The following is an 18981-nucleotide window of genomic DNA, read 5'->3' on the forward strand; positions in this document are numbered from 1 at the left end:
GTTTTTCTTCTCTCTGCTTCTTTGGCCTCTCCCATATCGACTCGTACCATTCTGTCACCAGGCCGAGAAGTACTGTCCCTTAGGAAACACAAGTGAACAACTTGGTCCTCAAAGTTCGGCATCTCTGAACTCCACTGGCTTTGCAGCACCCTAGGGCCTTATGCTCTCCCTTTCTCAGCCCATAGTGGAGCAGTTGACAGCAGCAGGGTCGTCTTCTGACATTTTCTCCTGCTTCATCAGTGTCCCCACAATTTCTAGCCTCCCTTCAATCTGGCTAATTCCTTGTCCTTCAGTTTTGTGCCAGACACCTGTGCACACACACATTCCAGAGTTAGGCGCCTTCTTTGGTGATGTTTTCCTCACAGCTGTAATGGTCCGTGTAGGAGACTAACGTTTATGTCTCCTGCTAGAGTATAAAACGTCCTAAGTACCCAGCAATGGCTCTGTATTCTCAGGACTAGCACGGGGACTATCATTTGTTCAGTGAATGGGAGAGTGAACGAATTCTTCCTGCTTGGTAAGCTCTGTGACCAAGCACAGCATATGACAGATTATTTTACCATTCCCTATGTAATTATGTATTTGTTGAAATGAACAAGAACACTACTTAAATCTAAAACCTTTGTGGATCTATACAATGCAAACCTTTTGTCTGGCTTTTGGGCTTTGGGACCAACAAATTTGTACTAATATAATGATACTTTTGGCTAAAATTACCTTAACAACTTTCTCAACTGGATGTGCCAGTGGTTCCAGTGGAAGGGCACGGTGAGAAAACTATCAGCTCAAGAACACAAGTACCAAGGCGGCAGACTACAAAGATGCTGAGGAAAGCTCGAAATTCTGCCTTTGAGCACAAGTTCGGGTGGTGGCTGGGGCGGTGTTTGTGCTGATGGTTCAGGGGGAGGAGTCTTTCTTGCCCCACAAAAAAAGTACTTTGTTTTCACACAGCATTCCATTTCTAGAGTTCTTCCCTGAAAATCACTCAGGAGCCTAGTCAGACTCAGGCACCCATCGAAAAACTGTAACGGGGACTTTGGAGATGGCTCAGCTGAGGCACTGCTGCCAAGGCTCACCACTGGCGTTGCACCCCCAGAACCCACAAGATGTCCCTCTGACCCCTACACACACAGCCCACACCAGAATCAAATGGAAAGGCTGCCGCCCCTTCACCTGCAAGTGGAGAATGTCATCCTAGGCTAGCATTCCTCATGAATACATCTCTAGCCCTGAAAAAGAGGTTTTCTTTTAATAATTTTAGATTCAGGGTCCACCGTGAAACCCTTCAAATCCCTACACAGACCAACCTGGCTCAAAACTTGTGAAGATCCTGTTTCTGCTTCCCGAGTGCCTGGCTCCTTTTTCTGTTTTAAATTGAAAGCAGCACATGGACAGCCCCCAACGAGGAGCTTCCTAGAAGAGTGGGGACATAGAGGAAAAGGCATGCTTGCTTCTAACTAGCCAGCTTTCAACTAGCCTCCGGGGGCGCGGCCCTCCTCCTCCAGGAGTGGGGTCCTGGAGGCCACTACAGGCCACGGGCCCGCGGAGTGTCGAGGCCGAAACCTAGGCGGCCCCACAGAAAGTCGGGAAACCGCACAGTCGCCTCGCAAGGACACAGGAGGCGCAGCTCCGGTAACGGAAACGTTTCGACTCCGAAAAACAGGTAGGTGCGCCCGCCACAGCCGCAGCAGCCAGTGCGCATGCGCGGCCGTGGAACACTCCGCCCAGGGCTTCTCCGCTCGCGCCTGCTCCCGCTCGGCACGGCCCATGCGGTTGGGCGCGCTCTCGTGGTCGGCGGCCCCCGGTGTCCCGTCGGTGTGGGCCCTTCAAGAAGTGGAGGCGCGGCCCGCGGTTGCCACGGTGGCGGCGGACGCAGCTGGCGACCGGGCGCGTTAGACGGGGCCTGAGTCCGCGCCGCGCTCTCCGCCCACAGGTAAGCGGGCGGCCTGGAGGGAGGAGCCGGTCGCGGCCCGGGGTGGACCGGGTGAGCCCTTGCCGCGCGGCAGGGCTTTTGTCTCGGCCGCCCGGGCGGGCCCAGGCGTGAACGGCCAAGTGGGCCAGCGGCGGACGGGCGGGCGGCTTTCCGCTGACCTGCGCCTTCATCGTGAGGGGAAAGAAGGCAGCCTCCTTCCTTGTTTACCTCGCCAGGAGCCAGCACGCGGACACCCGTGCGGGGGAAGGAGGCAGCCTCCTTCCTTGTTTACCTCGCCAGGAGCCAGCACGCGGACACCCGTGCGGGGGAAGGAGGCAGCCTCCTCCCTTGTTTACCTCGCCAGGAGCCAGCACGTGGACACCCGTGCGGGGGAAGGAGGCAGCCTCCTCCCTTGTTTACCTCGCCAGGAGCCAGCACGTGGACACCCGCCCGGGCCGCTCCAGCTTTTAAGCCTAAGCCTTGCTCCCCCAGCTTTCTTTGCGGGATAGTTGGGGTCCTTGCTCCAAGCTCCCAGATGCAACTTAGTGAAAAGGAGACTCCAAGGAGACAGAGCGTTTGCACCTTGCACTGTGTGTCCAGATGCTGCTCAGAATAGCAGTGCAGGTAGGTGGGGCCAGCAGGACAGAAAAAAAATGTGGGACTCTAACCTGAACTACAGTTGTAATATAGACCTTGAGACCCATGGCCTCTCTCTCTCTGTTGCCTCTTCCAGTCCTAAAGAAGTCAGCTTCATTTCAAGGGGAGATACAGGTCACCACCAGAGAAGCCCAGCTGTCCCTGAAAATGGCTTTCAACAGCATGCGGAATCCTTGGCTCTCAAAAACGCGAAGGCTGCCTGTGAGAAACGTTCTGGCTGCTGTAGCTCTCCTCAGCCTAAGCCACACTATTCCCCTCCACCGCTGCCCCAGCTGTCACCTTCAGCTACCGATGCACGATTGGCTGGAACCTTTGAGCTTATGGATTCCTCAGTCACTGGGGTTCAGAAATTTCAAGATAACCTGAAAACTCCGTACAAGCTGGAATTAAAAAATGAACCAGGGAAAGCGGGTTTGAAGCATATTGTTATAGATGGGAGTAATGTTGCAATTACGTAAGTCTACTCTGTTCTTACCTAGTTCTCTCAGCAGCATCTGAGAGCTGTGTGCGAGTGTGTGTGTGTGTGTGTGTGTGTGTGTGTGTGTGTGTGTGCGCGCACGTGCGCGTTCAGGACTGCATTCTGTTCTAGTGGATCTGGAGCCTTCGGGAGCCAGGGAAGGACCAGCTGCTTGGGAAGAGTTTTTGTTGTTGTTGTTGTGTCGTTTTTGGATTTTTTTTTCTTTTTGTTTTTCAAGACAGTGTTTCTCTGTGAACTTACTCTGTAGACCAGGCTGTTCTCGAATGCACAGAGCTCTGCCTGCCTCTGCCTCCTGACTGCTGCGGTTAAAGGTGTGTCATCACCGCCTGGCTGGTTGGAAGGGTTTTACATTTGGTTTTCTGGAGTTCTAAGATTTTGCTTGACCCTGTTGCTGTGGGTAGGGGAAGCTAAAGACTATATTTTCACGTTACATATCACTCTGGCACATCTTGTGCAACTGTATATGAACTAGACTTTGAAATCTGTGTTAGATTCCCAGTACAAGAGTGGAGCTGCTGCCTGCTGCTGTCTTTTGTTTGTGAGACATTCTCTTACAGCCCAGGCTAGCTACTAATTTGTAGTACTTCTTGCCTCAGCTTCCCCGAGAAAATCTTTTTTAAAAATTAATTTAAAGTGTGTGTGTGTGTGTGTGTGTGTGTGTGTGTGTTGGATTTTCAAAGGCAGGATTTCTCTGTGTATCCTTCGGTGTTCTAGAACTAGCTGTGTAGACCAGGCTGGCCTTGAACTCAGAGATCCGCCTGTCTCTGCCTCTTGACCACGTGGCTTATTTTTATTTTTTATTAAGTGTATGTGTAAGTCTGAAAGTCAATTTGTAAACATGGAAACAGTACCCAAGGGGGCCAGAAAAACATGTCAGATCCTCTGGAGTTGGAGTAGATGAATTTGAGCCCCCTACATGGGTGCTAGAAACTGAATTCAAGCCTTTCTTAACTGCTGAGCCATCACTCCCAGCTCCTACGGATGCTAAAATCTGAGAATGATATTCTCTGTTGAGTGCCTGGATGACCACCTTCTTGGAATTTGAAAAGGTCAGCTCATGTCCTGAAGGTTTAGGAATGTCTTTGGCTTTTTCTTTCTGGTCCTCACATTTGGACAGGGTCCTTATGTGAGGAGGGCGCATGCTCCAGCCCTGTGCTGTCTCCCTGTAGGTGTCTCATCAGTCTTGGCAGAGGATGTGTGTGGGAAGGACATCTCTCCCCCACCTCTATTTAACTGCCTGAGACAAAAATATGTATTTGTTTTTTTTTTAAATCATGTTTGCTTACTTATGTTGGGGGAGTACACACACCATGGTCCACGTGTGGCACTTTTGCCTGTGGAGCCATATAGCCATCTGATTTTTTTTTAAATGTGTGTGTGTGTGTGTGTGTGTGTGTGTGTGTGTGTGTGTGTGTGTTGTGTGCCATATACATGCCTGGTCAGAAAAGGACTTCTGATCCCCTAGAATTATGGATGGTTTGAGCTGCCACATGGGTGCTAAGAATCAAACCCATGCCCGTTTGCAAGAGCAGCAAGTGCTCTTAAGTATGAGCCGTCTCTCCATCCAGTTCTGGTTTTGTACTTTGAAATGTACTGCCAGACTTAGGAGCTACATTTTTTGTGTGCCTTCTGAGCAAGAAGTCACACTCTGGGCTAAGTACAGCCCCATTTCTGTCTCATGTGAGTAGGAACTCAGCCATATTTGCCATCTACAGCTGTGTGTGGCTGTTGTCACATTGCTGTGGCGGAATCGAGTGGTGAGACAGTGACCATGGTGACCTTTGCAGATTGAGGTTCTGGCCCGTTTCTTACATGTTTTCCTTATTCCTGCTTTTTGATCCATTCAGTATGGTCCCCATGGTTCTAATTAGTTTCCTTTGATTCTTGTTTTCAAATTGTTGTTTTTAATTATAAACTCGGGGGTTTTCAGTTCCCTGGTAAGTGTGTGGTGCACCCACCCACCCTCCCGAGGTAGCGGTGACATTGGGCGCTGTGGTAGTACAGCAGGGTCACATCTTTAATCCCTGTCCTCAGCCATAGGCAGGCACATAGCACAGGCGCTGTCACAGCTACTGAGCCACAAATTCTGTTGTAAAATTCACAAGTTCTTAGACGTACACTGGCAGTGAAGCACAGCGGTAGAGTGCTAGCCTAGCTCATGCGAGGACCTGGGTCTCATCCCTAACACAGGAAACAGGCAGCACCCCACACAGCAGCACAGCCCCACCAGGACTTGACTCCAGAGTCACAGTAGGCTAGATGTGCAGTGTACCCCAGTGTGTCAGACTTCAGGAGGCTGAGGCAGGAGGATCACATGCTTTAAGTCAGTTCATTGACTTACAGAGACCACATCTCACAAAAAGAAGATAAGGTTTTTAGAGTCCATTGGTTAGACAGACGTTAGAAACAGTAGTGGTTTTCCAAGTAGACTATACTGGAAACCCCTGTGATAATAAACAGACATTACAGCAAGCCTGCCGCCCTCCAGCAAAACAGCGTACCCAGTTCGTCAAGTACAAGGAAAAGACCCAAGACTCTGAGATGCAGGAAGGACTCAGTCAGCAGGTCTGACTTGGCTCTGCAGCACAGCACATTGGAAAAGTAAAAGCGTGTCTGACTGTTTCTGTTGTATGATTGTTCTCTGTGCTAAACGTGGGCTTTCCATATGCCTTAACCTAATGAAATCGTTCTTGCTTTCTTCCAGCCATGGTCTGAAAAAGTTCTTCAGTTGCCGTGGGATAGCAATTGCAGTTGAATATTTTTGGAAGCTTGGCAACAGAAACATCACTGTGTTTGTCCCACAGTGGAGAACAAGGCGCGATCCTAATGTCACAGGTGAGGCCCAGTGACTTTTCCATATTTCTGGTTAGGTATTCAATGAACTGGCTTCAAACTGCAGCACAGGTTACTTAGAATAGAATCACACACGTGGGCAGCAGATTGAATGACGAAATTCTAAATTGGTTCTGTCTGGTAAAATATCAGTTGAAAACTCGGTTTGATGGTACACACCTGTAATGCACTCAGGAAGGAGTAGAGGACCAGAGCCGCCCTTGGCTACACGGTAGAATTTTTGTGGCTGACCTGGGATAGACATGCCTCTCAATTGAGGAGTGTTGTAGTATAAAAGGGAGTGGTTAGGAAGGGTGGAAGGCTAGCATTGCTGTTAGAAGTTAAGTGTCCCTACTAGGTTGCGATTCGGAATATTTAAGTAATTTTTCTTTAAAATAGTTACTTAGCCAGTTTTCTGTCCTCAGATAACGTCTTTCCAATAGTCTGATGGCTTCTTAGGAATCACTTCTGTTTGCCATGTAGTACTTTGTGCATAACCTACAGGCTCCACATAGGAAGTTTGGACTTACTATGTTGTAAAATACTCCAGAGAAACGTAAGGTTGTTTCTGTCCTGGGTCATCATAGACAAACAGGGGGAAAGGCTGTGGCAGGCAGAGCACACGAGGGCTCCTAGAAAGGAGAGATAGCACACGGGGGAGGGGGACATTTGTCCAGTTCAGAAACAGGAAGTGAAGTACTGAAGCCAGTCCACTCCACTCCGGAGTGTTCCCAGCTTCCTTTATCTGGGAGATGTCAGAACAGAAGGTCCTGGAGGAGCGAGCAGATTCACTCATTGCCTAGCAGAGTCTTAGTGCATGCCCACTGGGCAGCTGCGAGCTAGGGAACCCCCGTGTGGGCAGGTCAGCTCAGGTCACTGGCAGCTACTTTGGTAGGAAATGCAAACCCAGGAATCTTAGGTCTCAGCTTCTCTTGCCTGTGACTGCTTTCTTTCCCACAGAAGAGCATCAGCCCTCCATCTTGTCACTAGTGTACCTGGGACAGTCAGGCTTGTGCAGACAACTGAGACTAATTGGGAGAGGAGGCTACATTCAGACTGGAGTGCCAGCCTTTCCTGACTAGAGCAAAGCGGTTTATCCCTGCTGCTGCCTCTGCCTCCAGAGGGCTCTTCCCCTCCCCATTTCCACCTTTAGGGGACTCTTTCTGTATTCTACTTGTCATGTATACCTTTGGAAGAGTTCTTGAGGACAGCGTGAATTAATTACAGGCTTATGGTTTAGTCTCAAGAGGAAATTAATATTGTTTGTTTGTTTAAAAACTACCCAGTCAGTTCCTATGCAGGGTTTGTCTGAGTATGAGTCTTACTTGATTTATTTTGTTTTTCTACTTGATCTGGTAGTTAGTAAAATTGAGTCAATAGGAAAAGGAGGTTTTCTGCAAGTCCCCAAGTGAAGTATTTGGGTTTGCGTCCATTTGTTTACACTTCTGGGAAAGATGGCCTTTACTGAACACATCAACTTCTTCCACAAACAGAACAGCACTTCTTAACCCAGCTCCAGGAGCTTGGAATATTATCTTTAACTCCTGCCCGGATGGTCTTTGGAGAACGAATCGCTTCTCATGATGACAGGTATGAAGGGCTGTTTCCTTCCCTGGTGGGAGTGGGGTGGTGAGGAGCCAGCTGCCTGCCACCAGGCTGGTGTGCGCTCTGAAGGGACCTGCTTGCTCAGTTTTAAAACCCGTGATCAAAGTCACTGCTAAGCTTATACACTCTATGAGGTTAGGAATGACACAGAAGACACCATTGTTTTAAGTTTGATTTTGTTTAATTTAGTAAAGTATGTCTGAAGTGAGAAAAGGCAGATATATGTAGTTGGTTTTCCTTTTTATTCCTTTTATTTCCTCCCTGAGACAGTTTCACCATGCCGCCCTGCCCTAGAACTCACTATGTAAATCACAGATCTGAGTGAATCTCTGCATTTCAGGCCAGCCAGGGTCACCTGGTGAGATCCCCACCTCCCAAAAGGAGGATTTTGGATTCCCAGCTTCCCCGGTGATATGTAGTTTTCGCAACTCTATTCTGGTGTTGTCGTGGTAGTGACAAGCGTGGTGTCTGTTGCCCTTGGGCTGTCTGCCCCTTCTCTGCTTTGTTCTGTGCATTCCCACCCCTTCCACTGAAGGCGGTGCTTCACGTGTTACCCACACTGCTGTGTGGTGGGATGGGAAAGAGGTGATGTAGGAGCTCTACAGACATTCCCTCACCGATAGGAAAGAGATGGGCTTAGATGGGGTGCATTCAAGGTGCTGTCAAAGAGCGGTGTGAGAAGAGCTGAGGGAGGGCAGCACACGGGTTGGGAGCTTTCCTGGGAATCTGTCCTGGAAGGGCAGTTCTTGTCCGCATGGTCACAGGCTCAGGAACCCCGAAGTGCTCGGGTGGAAAAGCAAGTCGGCCAGTAGGCACAGGAAAAGCCTTCAGGCCTCTACATCCACCGCTTTTTCTCACAGCCAAGGGATTCGAACCCAGGAACAGGCATGCAGATGAAGCTTCCTCTGGGTTTTTGTTGCTCTGGGTTTCAGAGAGCATAGTTGTGTGTCCTGGTGGGAAGCCTCACTATCTGCTTTTATTGACAGCACAGAGCACCGTTGGCCGTCGTGCCCTTTAGAAGTGAACTGAAATGTTTATTAGCAAAGACCTTAGCCAAGTGTGGTGACTCCAACCTGTAATCCCAGAATTTTAGAGGTCGAAGCAGGAGGATCAGGGATTTGAAGTCATGCTCAGTTACATAGTGAATTCTAGGCTGGCCCGGAATTTGTAAGTTCCTGTTGGGGAGTGAGGGTGGTGGTGAAAATAAAAACAAATCCATCTTCCCCAAGTCCCTAAGAGTTAGGAAACTGTTAAGTTGTTTTTAGTCCCGCCTAGGAGTCACTGCCACCGTGAAGAAGAGCGGCCTCTGCACCTCAGAGTCCAGTGACTGGGCTTTTGTTTCACTGTCTTTGTTCGTGCTCAAGAAATAACACGTCAATTCCTTTCACAGCTTTTGTTCTGTTTTGTTTGTAGTTTAGATAGTTTTCACCAGTGGCCCTGACTGGTCTTGGAACTCACTATGTAGACCAGGCTGTGCTCAAGCTCACAGATAGCTGCCAGCCTCTGCCTCCCGAGTGCTGGGATTAAAGATGTGCACTGCTGTGCCTGGCTACTCACGATGTTTTAAGAGGGTTTAGACAGGGGTTATCTTCAGCAACGAAAAAATTCTTTATTCCTTATTCTTAATCTTTTTCATCACTGTGTGTATATGAGACCCTGTGTGCTGGAACTTACCCGGAGTCCCAGCACCAAAAGGTCAGGGTCATCTTTAGTTCAAGGCCAACCTAGGAGAGTTAAGACCCTCTCACATATAGGGCTACGAGTTTAGTTTTAAGAATCCAAAGGGATTCCCAGTTCTCCCAAGGGTGACCCCAAAATGGCAGTCATGGTCATATAGTCTGCTTAAGCTGGACTGTAGAAGGAGTGCCGTCAGAGATGAAGGCTCCCGCGTGCAGCATTCCTGCCTAGCAGAAAGGGCCGCTTCCTTTGGCTGTGCCTGTGGTTACATAGCAAGCCCCAAACTAACCTCCAGGCTCCTCCATCCCTAGTAACTTGTATGTGTTATGACTATCCAAGCCCCTGCTAATCTCACTATTCCCCCTCCCCTGCACTATGCTTCCAAACTGGAGAACACGCTCTTTGGAATGGCAAACGAAGCCCCTCTCGATATTCATTCTTTCCAACTTCTCTTTATTGTCATGTCTCCACTGACCCCTGCCCCCCAAACATATTTGAGAAGGATCCACAGCCAGTCTGCTTTCCCTCTCTGCTCTGGACTCTTCCAGATGCATCTGGCTGTTCTCTCTCTCCTATCCACACTGTAAAAACTTCCCCCAGCCATCCAGCCACGGAGCAGCCATCTTGGTTTCTTTACTGTGCCCTCACTTATGCTTGCCTCGCCTGTCAGGCCCTTAGTTTGATCCCAGCACCACAACTTTTTTAAGATCACAAAAGGCACTTTGTCACCACGTATTCTTTTGTAATCGAGGGAATCTATCTATATTTAGGCCAAAATGATGTTGTCTTCTTAAAGCAAAGCAGAAATTTGTGATTGTTCTTTAGAAAATTGCAGAGCTGACTGTCAGCTAACACTGAAGTAAACTCAGCTGAAGTATCTCATAGGCCTCTTACCTTTAGCTTGTCCTCGGCTCACGTCTTCATGCATTGTCACCACGGTTTATTGGTGGGTCTGTTCTAGAAAATGTAGGAATCAGTTGAAATCATTTTTTTGTAGAACTGGACTGCATGAAAAAAAGGTGCTTTATAATCCCACTGATCATTCCAGAGATGCTTATCGTTTTATCCGTCTTCAGTGGACGGGACCTAACATCTCTGTATCCGACCTTGTTTAAAGCGGCTGTTTTCTTCTTTCACTATAGCCCAGCTTCTCTCAGCGAGGCATGCTGTCTGCTCATGTTGAACTCTCTTGTACCCATAGGTTCCTGCTACACTTAGCGGACAAAACTGGGGGTATAATTGTAACAAATGATAACTTCAGAGAGTTCGTGACTGAGTTGGTGTCCTAGAGAGAAATTATTACAAAAAGGTAACCTTTTCTTACTTTGCTTTGATCAGGAGTTTGGTGTTTGCTTCTTGTTTGCATTTTGTCTGTGCTGCTTGCCAGATGGTAGACCCAGGAGAGGGTGAAGGGGGGCCTCCTCGGAGCACCTGTAAGTCGGGACCTCATGCCGTCTGAAGTGTCAGCTCTGGGTACTGTGACTCCAGCAGGAACGTAGCCCAAAAGCAATATGCCGAGGGAGGGGGCACCTAACTGCGGGCACGGGCAAGTCTAGTTTTGATGGCTGGTGTTTTCCATGAGTTTAGCGTGCAGCTTTTCTTGTTGCTGCCACTGTGAACGTGTTCAGTCGTGAACTGCTGACCAGCGGTGAATGCTGGCTTCCATGAGCCCACAGAAGACCTGACACTCGAGCAGCTGCTTCCCACAAGAAGGGAGATTGCTGTACTGTGGCTCAGGGATAAGGCAGATCTGCTGTAGATCTGAAGCATATAGGGAATGTTCAGGGCAGTGCGGGTAAGCAACACATTTAGACACACGTGTCTCTCAGATTTCATTCGACCTTTGTCTCAGACTTACAGCTTGCTACATCCTAACAGGGTTTCTGAAAGCTTGGGCTGGTGAGATGTGCCAAGCCTGAGGACTTGGAAGTCTCCAGAACCACACAGAAAAGAGAGAATCAAAGTTGTGGGCACACAAATAAGGAAACAATGTAACTTTAAATTTTTAGAAGAAAGAGAAACTTTGGCTGCAGACTCTTGGATGAAAGTCAGTTACTTGAGACATTTTGAGCTCTGTGTTGCTCAGAAGGTCTTGGTAATGGGTGGAGGAAAGTGTGACCTGGTGGGCACAGTTGATGAGTTGCTGAACTTCTCAGACACTGGTGTGCGCTAGACACAAGTCTGCACACAAGGAGGCTCAACCAACCCACTGCTTTTAGACCTCACAGAAGCAACTTGGATACCAAAATGTACATCACAGACATAAATGCTAGGATTTTGTAAGTTTAATTTAATTTTATTTATTCATTTATTCGAGAGAGTATCTTACTATATAGCTGTCACAGGCTCCATGTCTCCTGCCTCTCGAGTGCGGGGATTAAAAGCATGTATCACCTTGTCCAGTTAGTTCTTTATTTCTAAACCCCACGGTGTTCCGTGTTCCTGACAAGACTTTCCTGCTGAGCAGGCTCAGGTCCCTGTCCTGGATGAGTAATGCCGGATCTACCCTGGCTTTTTCTGCCAAGTATGATGTTTTCTCTTTTAAATCAGAGGTTTGCGTTTGAACCTTTTTTTTTTTTTCTGGTTTTACTTTGTGGCACACCTGCTGAGTTCCAAGCAAAAGGTCTTTAATTGTGTTTTTTCGTCTGGTAGAAAATAGAATACCTGGCTGGCATCTGGATGAGACTTTTGGGCAGCTGAGAGGAGCTTCTCGCATGACTGTGTCCACAACAGAAGTTAGGACGCTTTCACTTGCATGTGGGGCTTCTTCCCCTCCAGGCAGATAGCACTGGGAATGTTCACTGATGTCCCCAGGTGGGGTGTCTCCTTTGAGGAATGTTCCATTTCCTCAGCAGTGAAGGGGACTGATGGTCAGCACTGTGACTTTCTGTGTTGTAGGCTGCTTCAGTACACGTTCGTGGGGGACATATTCATGGTTCCCGATGACCCCCTGGGAAGAAACGGACCTCGGCTAGAAGAATTTCTTCGCAAGGAGGGCTTTCTTAGGTATGTCTGTGTATTTCCTTGTATGTGAAAGCTTTTATATTTTAACCAAATGTTGTGCTTTGCAACAAATGCTGTCCTTGAAAACTAGAATGGCACTTGAATGTCTTCTAGGGTTAGCGATGTGTGACCGGTATAGAAGCCAGTCAAGGAAGCAGCCCAAGGCTGATCTTCTGTGTGGTCTTTTTCAGTGTTGTTTTGCCTGCCTGCCTGGCAGCCTTAGAACTGTTTCCTCTGAGTCAGCAGGCTAAGCTCAAACTCTGATCCTCTGCCGCTGCCTCATGTGCCAGGGTCTAGGCCTGCCCTGTGTGGGGTTCCTTTTCATTTTAGTCTAAGAGCACAGAGACATTCATGAGGTGCTCAGCAGAAGCAGGTTTTCAAGGTGGTGCTAACTTGCAGGTCACTGCTCCCCGGGATCTCTGTGTGGGATGCTTTCCCATGCACTTTCTGCAGTCGTTTCTTTTGAGTGTCCGGTGCTGCCGTGAACTTGTGTCCTGCTCGGAACCGCTGTGGGGAGTAGGGTGAGGGCCCACAGCTACTGTTTACCATCTCTGCACGGGAAAACCTGCTCGCTTTATTGTCTGCCACTGGGAAGTAGAGGTTATTTCTATGCTAAGAATTCCCAGGTGACCTTGTTAACCACAGCCTCCTTCATGCTAACCTAGTGGCAGACCTTCTTTGTTTTAAAACGAAAGTGAGCTATGTTTTTATGGATCTCCTGTCAGGTTTTTGCATGGGGTTGGTCTAGGTCAATAAACAGAGAACTTAGACTCTGTCTCGTCTTTCAAGGCTGCTAGTTGGTCATTTGTAGCCTGAGCCTTTGAGATCATCAGTTTGAACTTGGTGGTGCACTGCAGTGGGTTGATTTTCACCCGGGGATCTTCTTCAGTGGAGACCGACACACTTGGAGAGTCCTGGCCTTGTTATCATTTCTCTGGGAGCCTTTGGGTTTTATCACACTGTTAAGGCCTTGACTCGGTCCAAGGACATGGCAGCCTGCTGTATGCTTTCCCAGTCCAACCCCTCAACCCCACCTCTTCTATGGGAAATCCTCATGGTGTTTTAGGCCTCAAGGCCTATGTTTGAGGCTGTGTGTTGTGTGGGCCCCATGCTGAGCTGAGGCCCAGGTCAAACTAGAGGTGACTTCTTTGCTACCTGTTCCACTCCTTCAGTAGCCTGGTGACAGGGTCAGCCCTGCTGGTCCTTTTCCCTCTCACCTAGTGTCATCTTCAAAGTGCCTGGTGGCCACCAGCTGTCACTCCTTCATGAGGGGATGCCGCTAATGTTAATGGAGCTTTTGCAGGCTGTCAAGCTTCTGACGTTGATGGCATGGTTAGCCCCAGTTCTCAGCTACAGCTGAAATTGGTGGGAGTTTTTAGACAACACCATGTGCACACGCATTCAGAGCACACTTGCCCCACCCAGACCTCACTGGAGACAGGGATTCCAGGAGCCTCTTGGAGTTGCCCCTGCCCAGAGGGTTTCCTCTCCCCAGTCTGCCTACACTGCCTAGAATAAAACCCTCCAGATGAGCAGGGACCTTGCAGAAACAACAACCATGGCCTGCTCTTAGACAGCAGGCTGGGAGGGGCTGTCCATCCCAGAGGTGTTTGTTCCCTCATTGGTCTGGAAATGGTGCCGGGTGCCCTGTGAGCCACTCTGTGGGGCTGATTTCACATCCCCTTGGCTCTCTGGCCTTCAGAAAACATGGAACTAGCTAGCATCTAGATCCTCTGTGTTACGTACGCGCTTTCCCGGGTTTCTCACTGCCGCTCTCACCATGGTCACTTCATCCGCAGAGACATGCAGCCGCTACTCAATGCCCTGCCAAATGTGGGCACGTTTGATCCTGGCTTCCGGAGCCCCAACACCCAAGTAGCCAACACCAGCCACCAGCCTCCATCCCGGAACCAGGGGGTCTCTTCAGGCCCTTGGCTTCCTCAGCAGCCCCACTTCACACCCCTGGCCACCGTTCCCAGTATACAGCAGAACCTTCTCGTACCAGCACAGAGATCTTCCGCAGAGACCAGCGAGCTGAGGGCGGCCCTGCTGAAGATCTTCCCTGACTCTGAGCAAAAACTGAAGATCGACCAGATCCTGGTAGATCATACATGAAAGACCTGAATGCCCTTTCTGCCCTGGTATTGGACTGAAGGCTGGGCTGAGAGCCCACTGCTGATGGGGACCAGAGGGAGCTGCCAACTGTGGAGTTCCGTAGTGGGGAGAAGCTTTCCAGAGTGCACAGTGCTGCTCTCAGTAGGAAAAGGAAGGGATGTGTTTTATGTATACAAAAATCTGGATTTTCAAAGCCAGCTTTTTTCTATATATAAATTATGCTGCTATCACAGATTGAACATTTTCTGTAAAAGGAAAGTACATTTTCTGCCTGTTCAGAACTGTTTAATAGCAGTTACTCTTGAGTGTATTTACAACTTTATGTTTTTTAAACTATTTTCCTTAAAGCTGAAGAAAAATTGACAAATGAATATGGTTAGCCTTTCTAAATAAAATTAAAAAATAAAAAAAAAAGGAATTGCTTCCTTAAGGAAGGCAAGCCCTCTTAAAGTATATTTTCTTGAGGTGATCTCTTCTGTCCACTCACGTGGTGTGTGCTCCCCTGCCTTCCTCCTTGCAGCTGGCCTGCTCCACTCTTCTGGGTCTTCTCAGCAGGCCACCCGTGAGAGTGGAGAAGTGGAGCCACTAGATGGCACTTGGTGCCTGGCTGTAGTCAGTGACAAGACAAAGTCAGACTCAGAAGAGCAGGGTGACAAGTCTCAGTTCATTCAGCCCCATCCTTCTTCCTCTCCGCTGGACAGAGAAGGGAACTGATTCCCAGCGTACTCCCTGATTGGCGCAGCTCCCTAATGCCCTCCCCAGCTGAGGCTGTCATGTTCCTGATCTGATTCCACAGCTGCTGTCACCTCAGAAGGTGAGTGAGGTAGGGTTGGAGAGTCTGCTGAGGAACTCCCTTCTGTGGCCAGCATGAGTCCACAGCCCACAAGTATGGGGAAGAACCCCATGTGGAGTTTGTACAGCTTTGCCAAAAAGTTTTCTATTCTCAAGGATGACCCAAGCCAATAAATAGCATTAGCAGTTTCAGAAGGGGTCTCAAAGCCCTGCTGTTTGCCTCTTCTGTCTTTTAGAGGTCTCTTAGCCGCTCTTCCTGAGTCTTTCAGAACCAGTTATCTCAGTATTGTCTCTTCTCAATGTAGCTCGAATTCTGTGTCTGTGAAACATTTCCTGGTCATTCTTAGCATCTTGACTCTCACCTACACCTTTTAAGGGCTCTGTGTTTTCCATCCGTGCTGTATCCCAGCCCTCACGGTCAATTCCACTGCTCTGTGGATTGTGTCTTTCTCCTGGTCCCACAGTTAGTAACTGAGGATGTGGTGCTGGTTGGTTCTCTGTGGTGCAGGGACTATGTAGATCCCAGGATGCTGTCACCATGCATATATCTTGGTTTCATTTGATCCTTGCATCCCTGAGGAGATGATACAGCTTTCTAGGTGGCCACGGTTGTACTTCAGTCATATTCTCCTGAATTCATTGATGATGTAACCTGCTGGGGAATCATTTGTCATCTGTCACTTGGGCTTTTGAGACCTGCAGGCAGTGACAGTAGAAAACAGACTTTGCAAGGTCCAGGAGTAGCCTCACTACAGCCTTGTGCCCCAGCTTCTGAGCACAGTAAAGGTGCCAAGGTGGAGCCATCCCCAGGACCTCCCGGTCTGCTCAGTCCCAGTCCAGCATTCCCGGGAACCAGGAGAGTCAGGGTGCTCTGTGGAGCACAGTCGCCACATCCTGATGCTTGCAGGGAGGAAGGAGCATGAGCTTTCCCGGACTGTACAGGCAGATTGACTTTGTTGTGTGGCCTCTCTGTTCTTAGTATTGTTTCTGAGATATCTGCCTGTGTCCCCTTCCCCATATAGGAGGGAAGAAAAGTTGGAGGAAATCAAGAGGCATTAATGACTGTGTAGATTATAATGTGAACTGTAATTCTAAACTCTCTGTGAAATTCATCACCTTTAGGTGTAGCATTTAAATCCCAGTTATCCAGCCACTGAAGGAAGCTCACGACCTGCTTCTCTGCCTCATCCCAAGCTCTGTTGCTGTTAGGTGCTTGTAGATGCTCAGCCTCCATCCCTCAGTGCCTCCACGGTGAACTTTGGAGTGTCTTGGCATTCCTCCCTATGTGGAGTGCCTCTGCCTCCTGCGTATCCTGACATTTGGGTGAGGTGGTCATTTTGATCATTGGTCAAGGTATCTGATGTTTACAGAGGTTGAAAGGATAAGTAATGTAGCTGATGGACTTCCAGCTGCTGTGCGCATGCGTGCATGTGTGCGTGCATGTGTTGCAGTCGCTGTCCTGGTCCAATGTGGTGGCACCATGGTTGGCAGGATCAGCTGTGTTACTGGGGTTTGCTGTGAGACAGGATGGAGTTGTGTTTACGCAGGCTTGTGAATGTGTAAAGCAAAAAAGAAGACTCCACCCCTGTTTGCCACTGCCAAGTACCAAGTCCCTCCCCCTGGTAGGGGCAATGGCTGCAGACCCTGTGCCCGCTGCCCCATCCTCAGCATTCTGAGCCATCTCAGCTGGGTCCATTAGTTGCACTGTTCACTGGCATTACCCCCTTTTTGTTACCCTTGATCCCTGGGGTGAAAATGCCCTGCATTTTGTTGCTGATGCTTTACTCTACCTTCCCACCTTTTCACTCCCCAGTTTGCAAACTTGGCTCCTGCCCTCCACATGGGAGTAGCCTGGGAAATCACTGGTTGCCATTTCATTGTTAATGTAATAGCTATAGACAGTGAGGCCATTGGCTTTATATATTTCTTCCATTTTCCTTCTAGATGCTCTGCATTCCTTTCTTCTCCTTGAAGGCCAATTCTTAATGCAGTTTCTCCACAGGTGGTTCTAAAACTGGGCCACCCTAGGACACCAGTGAAAAGGGCAGCCCGTGCTAAAATGCAGGTTATCACGCACACCCTGAGGTGTGGGCTCTGTGGTAGAGGAAAACCTGAAAGCTTTACCGTGCCACACACCCTGACTAGCTCCCAGTTGTTGGCCTGGAACTGCACTTTGAGAAGCTGCACTGACTGTAGGAGGTCACCACTCTTTCCTAATGTCACCGTCCATGGTGGTGGCACTAATCCTGTCACTAAGCCTATGGGATCGTGACTCCCAGAACCTCAGAAGCTCGGCCTCAGTTCTGTCATCTTCTCACCTATTCCCGGAAAGCTCCCTGTATCCTTCTTGGCCTTTGGCTTCCTCCTGCCCCCCACTTCCCACAGTCCCCCGTGACACTGTTCTCTCATGGGTCCCTCAACACTAGGCCACTTTACAACTCCCCTCTCCCAGACTCCAGGAGCTCATTCAGGTTCATCTAAGAGACCATTGTGTCCTCCCTCCTCCTTCTCTTCAGTGATCTACAGCTGCCACCACAGCATGAGTTCCCGTCCTGTGAGCCGAGTGCCCATGGCTGTTGCCCCATGGCCGTACTTGACTATCCACTGTCTATCCCTGCCACGATGCTCACTCCGCCACCCAGATCTGGGTTCCCAGGGGCCCTGTCCGTGCTTATTTCTCTTCTAGAAATGGCCCTTTGCCCTACAGCCTTCCTCCTCAAAGGCCCAGTCCTGAATCGTCTTTGTGCCCTGAACAGAAGCAGCTCAGTGGTATTCTGTGACCCCCACAGCACTTGGCGTCTCACTTCTGGCTCCTGCCACTCTGGCAGGTGTAGCTGCAGCCAACTGTGTACTGTGTCGCCTCCCTCTAGACTGTGAGCTCCTCGTGGGCAGGGACCATATGGTCACTCTGTATCTCTTGTGGCACCTAACAGTGCCTTGCACTTGGTAGGTGCTCAATAAATGTCTGTTCAAGTGAACTGGAGGACGGTGCCTTCTTGACTGGAGGAACTTTGGTGACCGTGTTCCAGAGATGGGACCCACTTCTGTCAGGTGTAGGGGAGGCTTAGCTTGCCTGCTTCACTCTGCGCCCCTTCCCTAGGGCCTTCAGCACATGCCATCCTGGTCAACTTGCCCAGACCTGGAATCCTGACCAGATGGAACCGTCCAAAGCAGACAGTTGGCTTAGACCTCACCCGCCAGTCTTCCTCAGAGATGTTGCCCGTTGTGCTGGGAGCTATGTGGGATCCACCCACATAGAAAATTAGCACCATTTTCTGCCATGGGGAAGAAACATTGTCAAGGAAACCTTCCTCAGGTGTCAGGAGGCTCAGTATTCTCGAAGTGCGCCCTGATGCTGAAGCAGTTTCATGTTAATGTGTCCCGTGAGATCACGTGTCTATGCAGAGTGAAGCACCTCACCGTCCTTAGCAGAGCCTGGCAGTTTGGAGAGCAGGCGTCCAGCTTGATGTTTAGGAAGGTCCCAAAGACTTGTGCCAAGAGCCCGCCAGGATGAGCACCTAGTCTGGGTGTCAGCATGCCCCTCTGTCCTGCTCGAGAGAGCCCCACCCCCACCGAGTTTCCTGCTGCCCTACCCCTCTTCCACCCTAGAGAAGGAGGCTGCCTCCACTGTTCTGTGCTGAGGGATGCACCCAGTACTGTTGCTGTGAGAGGAGAGAGGAAGCACATTTGGTGGTTTGCTTTTGTACACTCTTTATCCTGTAGTCCAGGCTGTCCTTGAATTCACAGCAGTCCTCCTGCCTCAGCCTTCCAAATGTTGGAGTTACAGGTGAGACCCACTATGCTTTGCTCCACTGGTTTTGAGAACCAAAAGCAGCTCAGGTTTCCAGTTTTCAGACTCATGGTACTTCTGGGGAAGCAGCTGAGCCAGAATCCTTCTGCCAGTGCGGAG

At 49.4% G+C, this 18981-nt stretch overlaps 1 protein-coding gene across 1 annotated transcript; it reads left to right on the top strand.

Moving 5' to 3' along the window:
• Positions 1-1767: 1767 nt before the first annotated feature.
• On the top strand, positions 1768-18049 carry LOC146890293 (NEDD4-binding protein 1-like). Its single transcript, XM_087900637.1, is given in 10 exon segments — positions 1768-1891; positions 1934-2104; positions 2149-2296; positions 2646-3023; positions 5752-5882; positions 7373-7469; positions 10363-10470; positions 12060-12167; positions 13964-14265; positions 14268-18049. Coding segments are annotated over 10 exon segments (1617 nt in total). The 3' UTR covers positions 14318-18049.
• The last annotated feature ends 932 nt before the right edge of the window (positions 18050-18981 follow it).

The sequence above is a fragment of the Myodes glareolus genome, chromosome 22 (genome assembly GCF_982192425.1).
Source record: "Myodes glareolus chromosome 22, mMyoGla1.1, whole genome shotgun sequence".
Taxonomy (NCBI): domain Eukaryota; kingdom Metazoa; phylum Chordata; class Mammalia; order Rodentia; family Cricetidae; genus Myodes; species Myodes glareolus.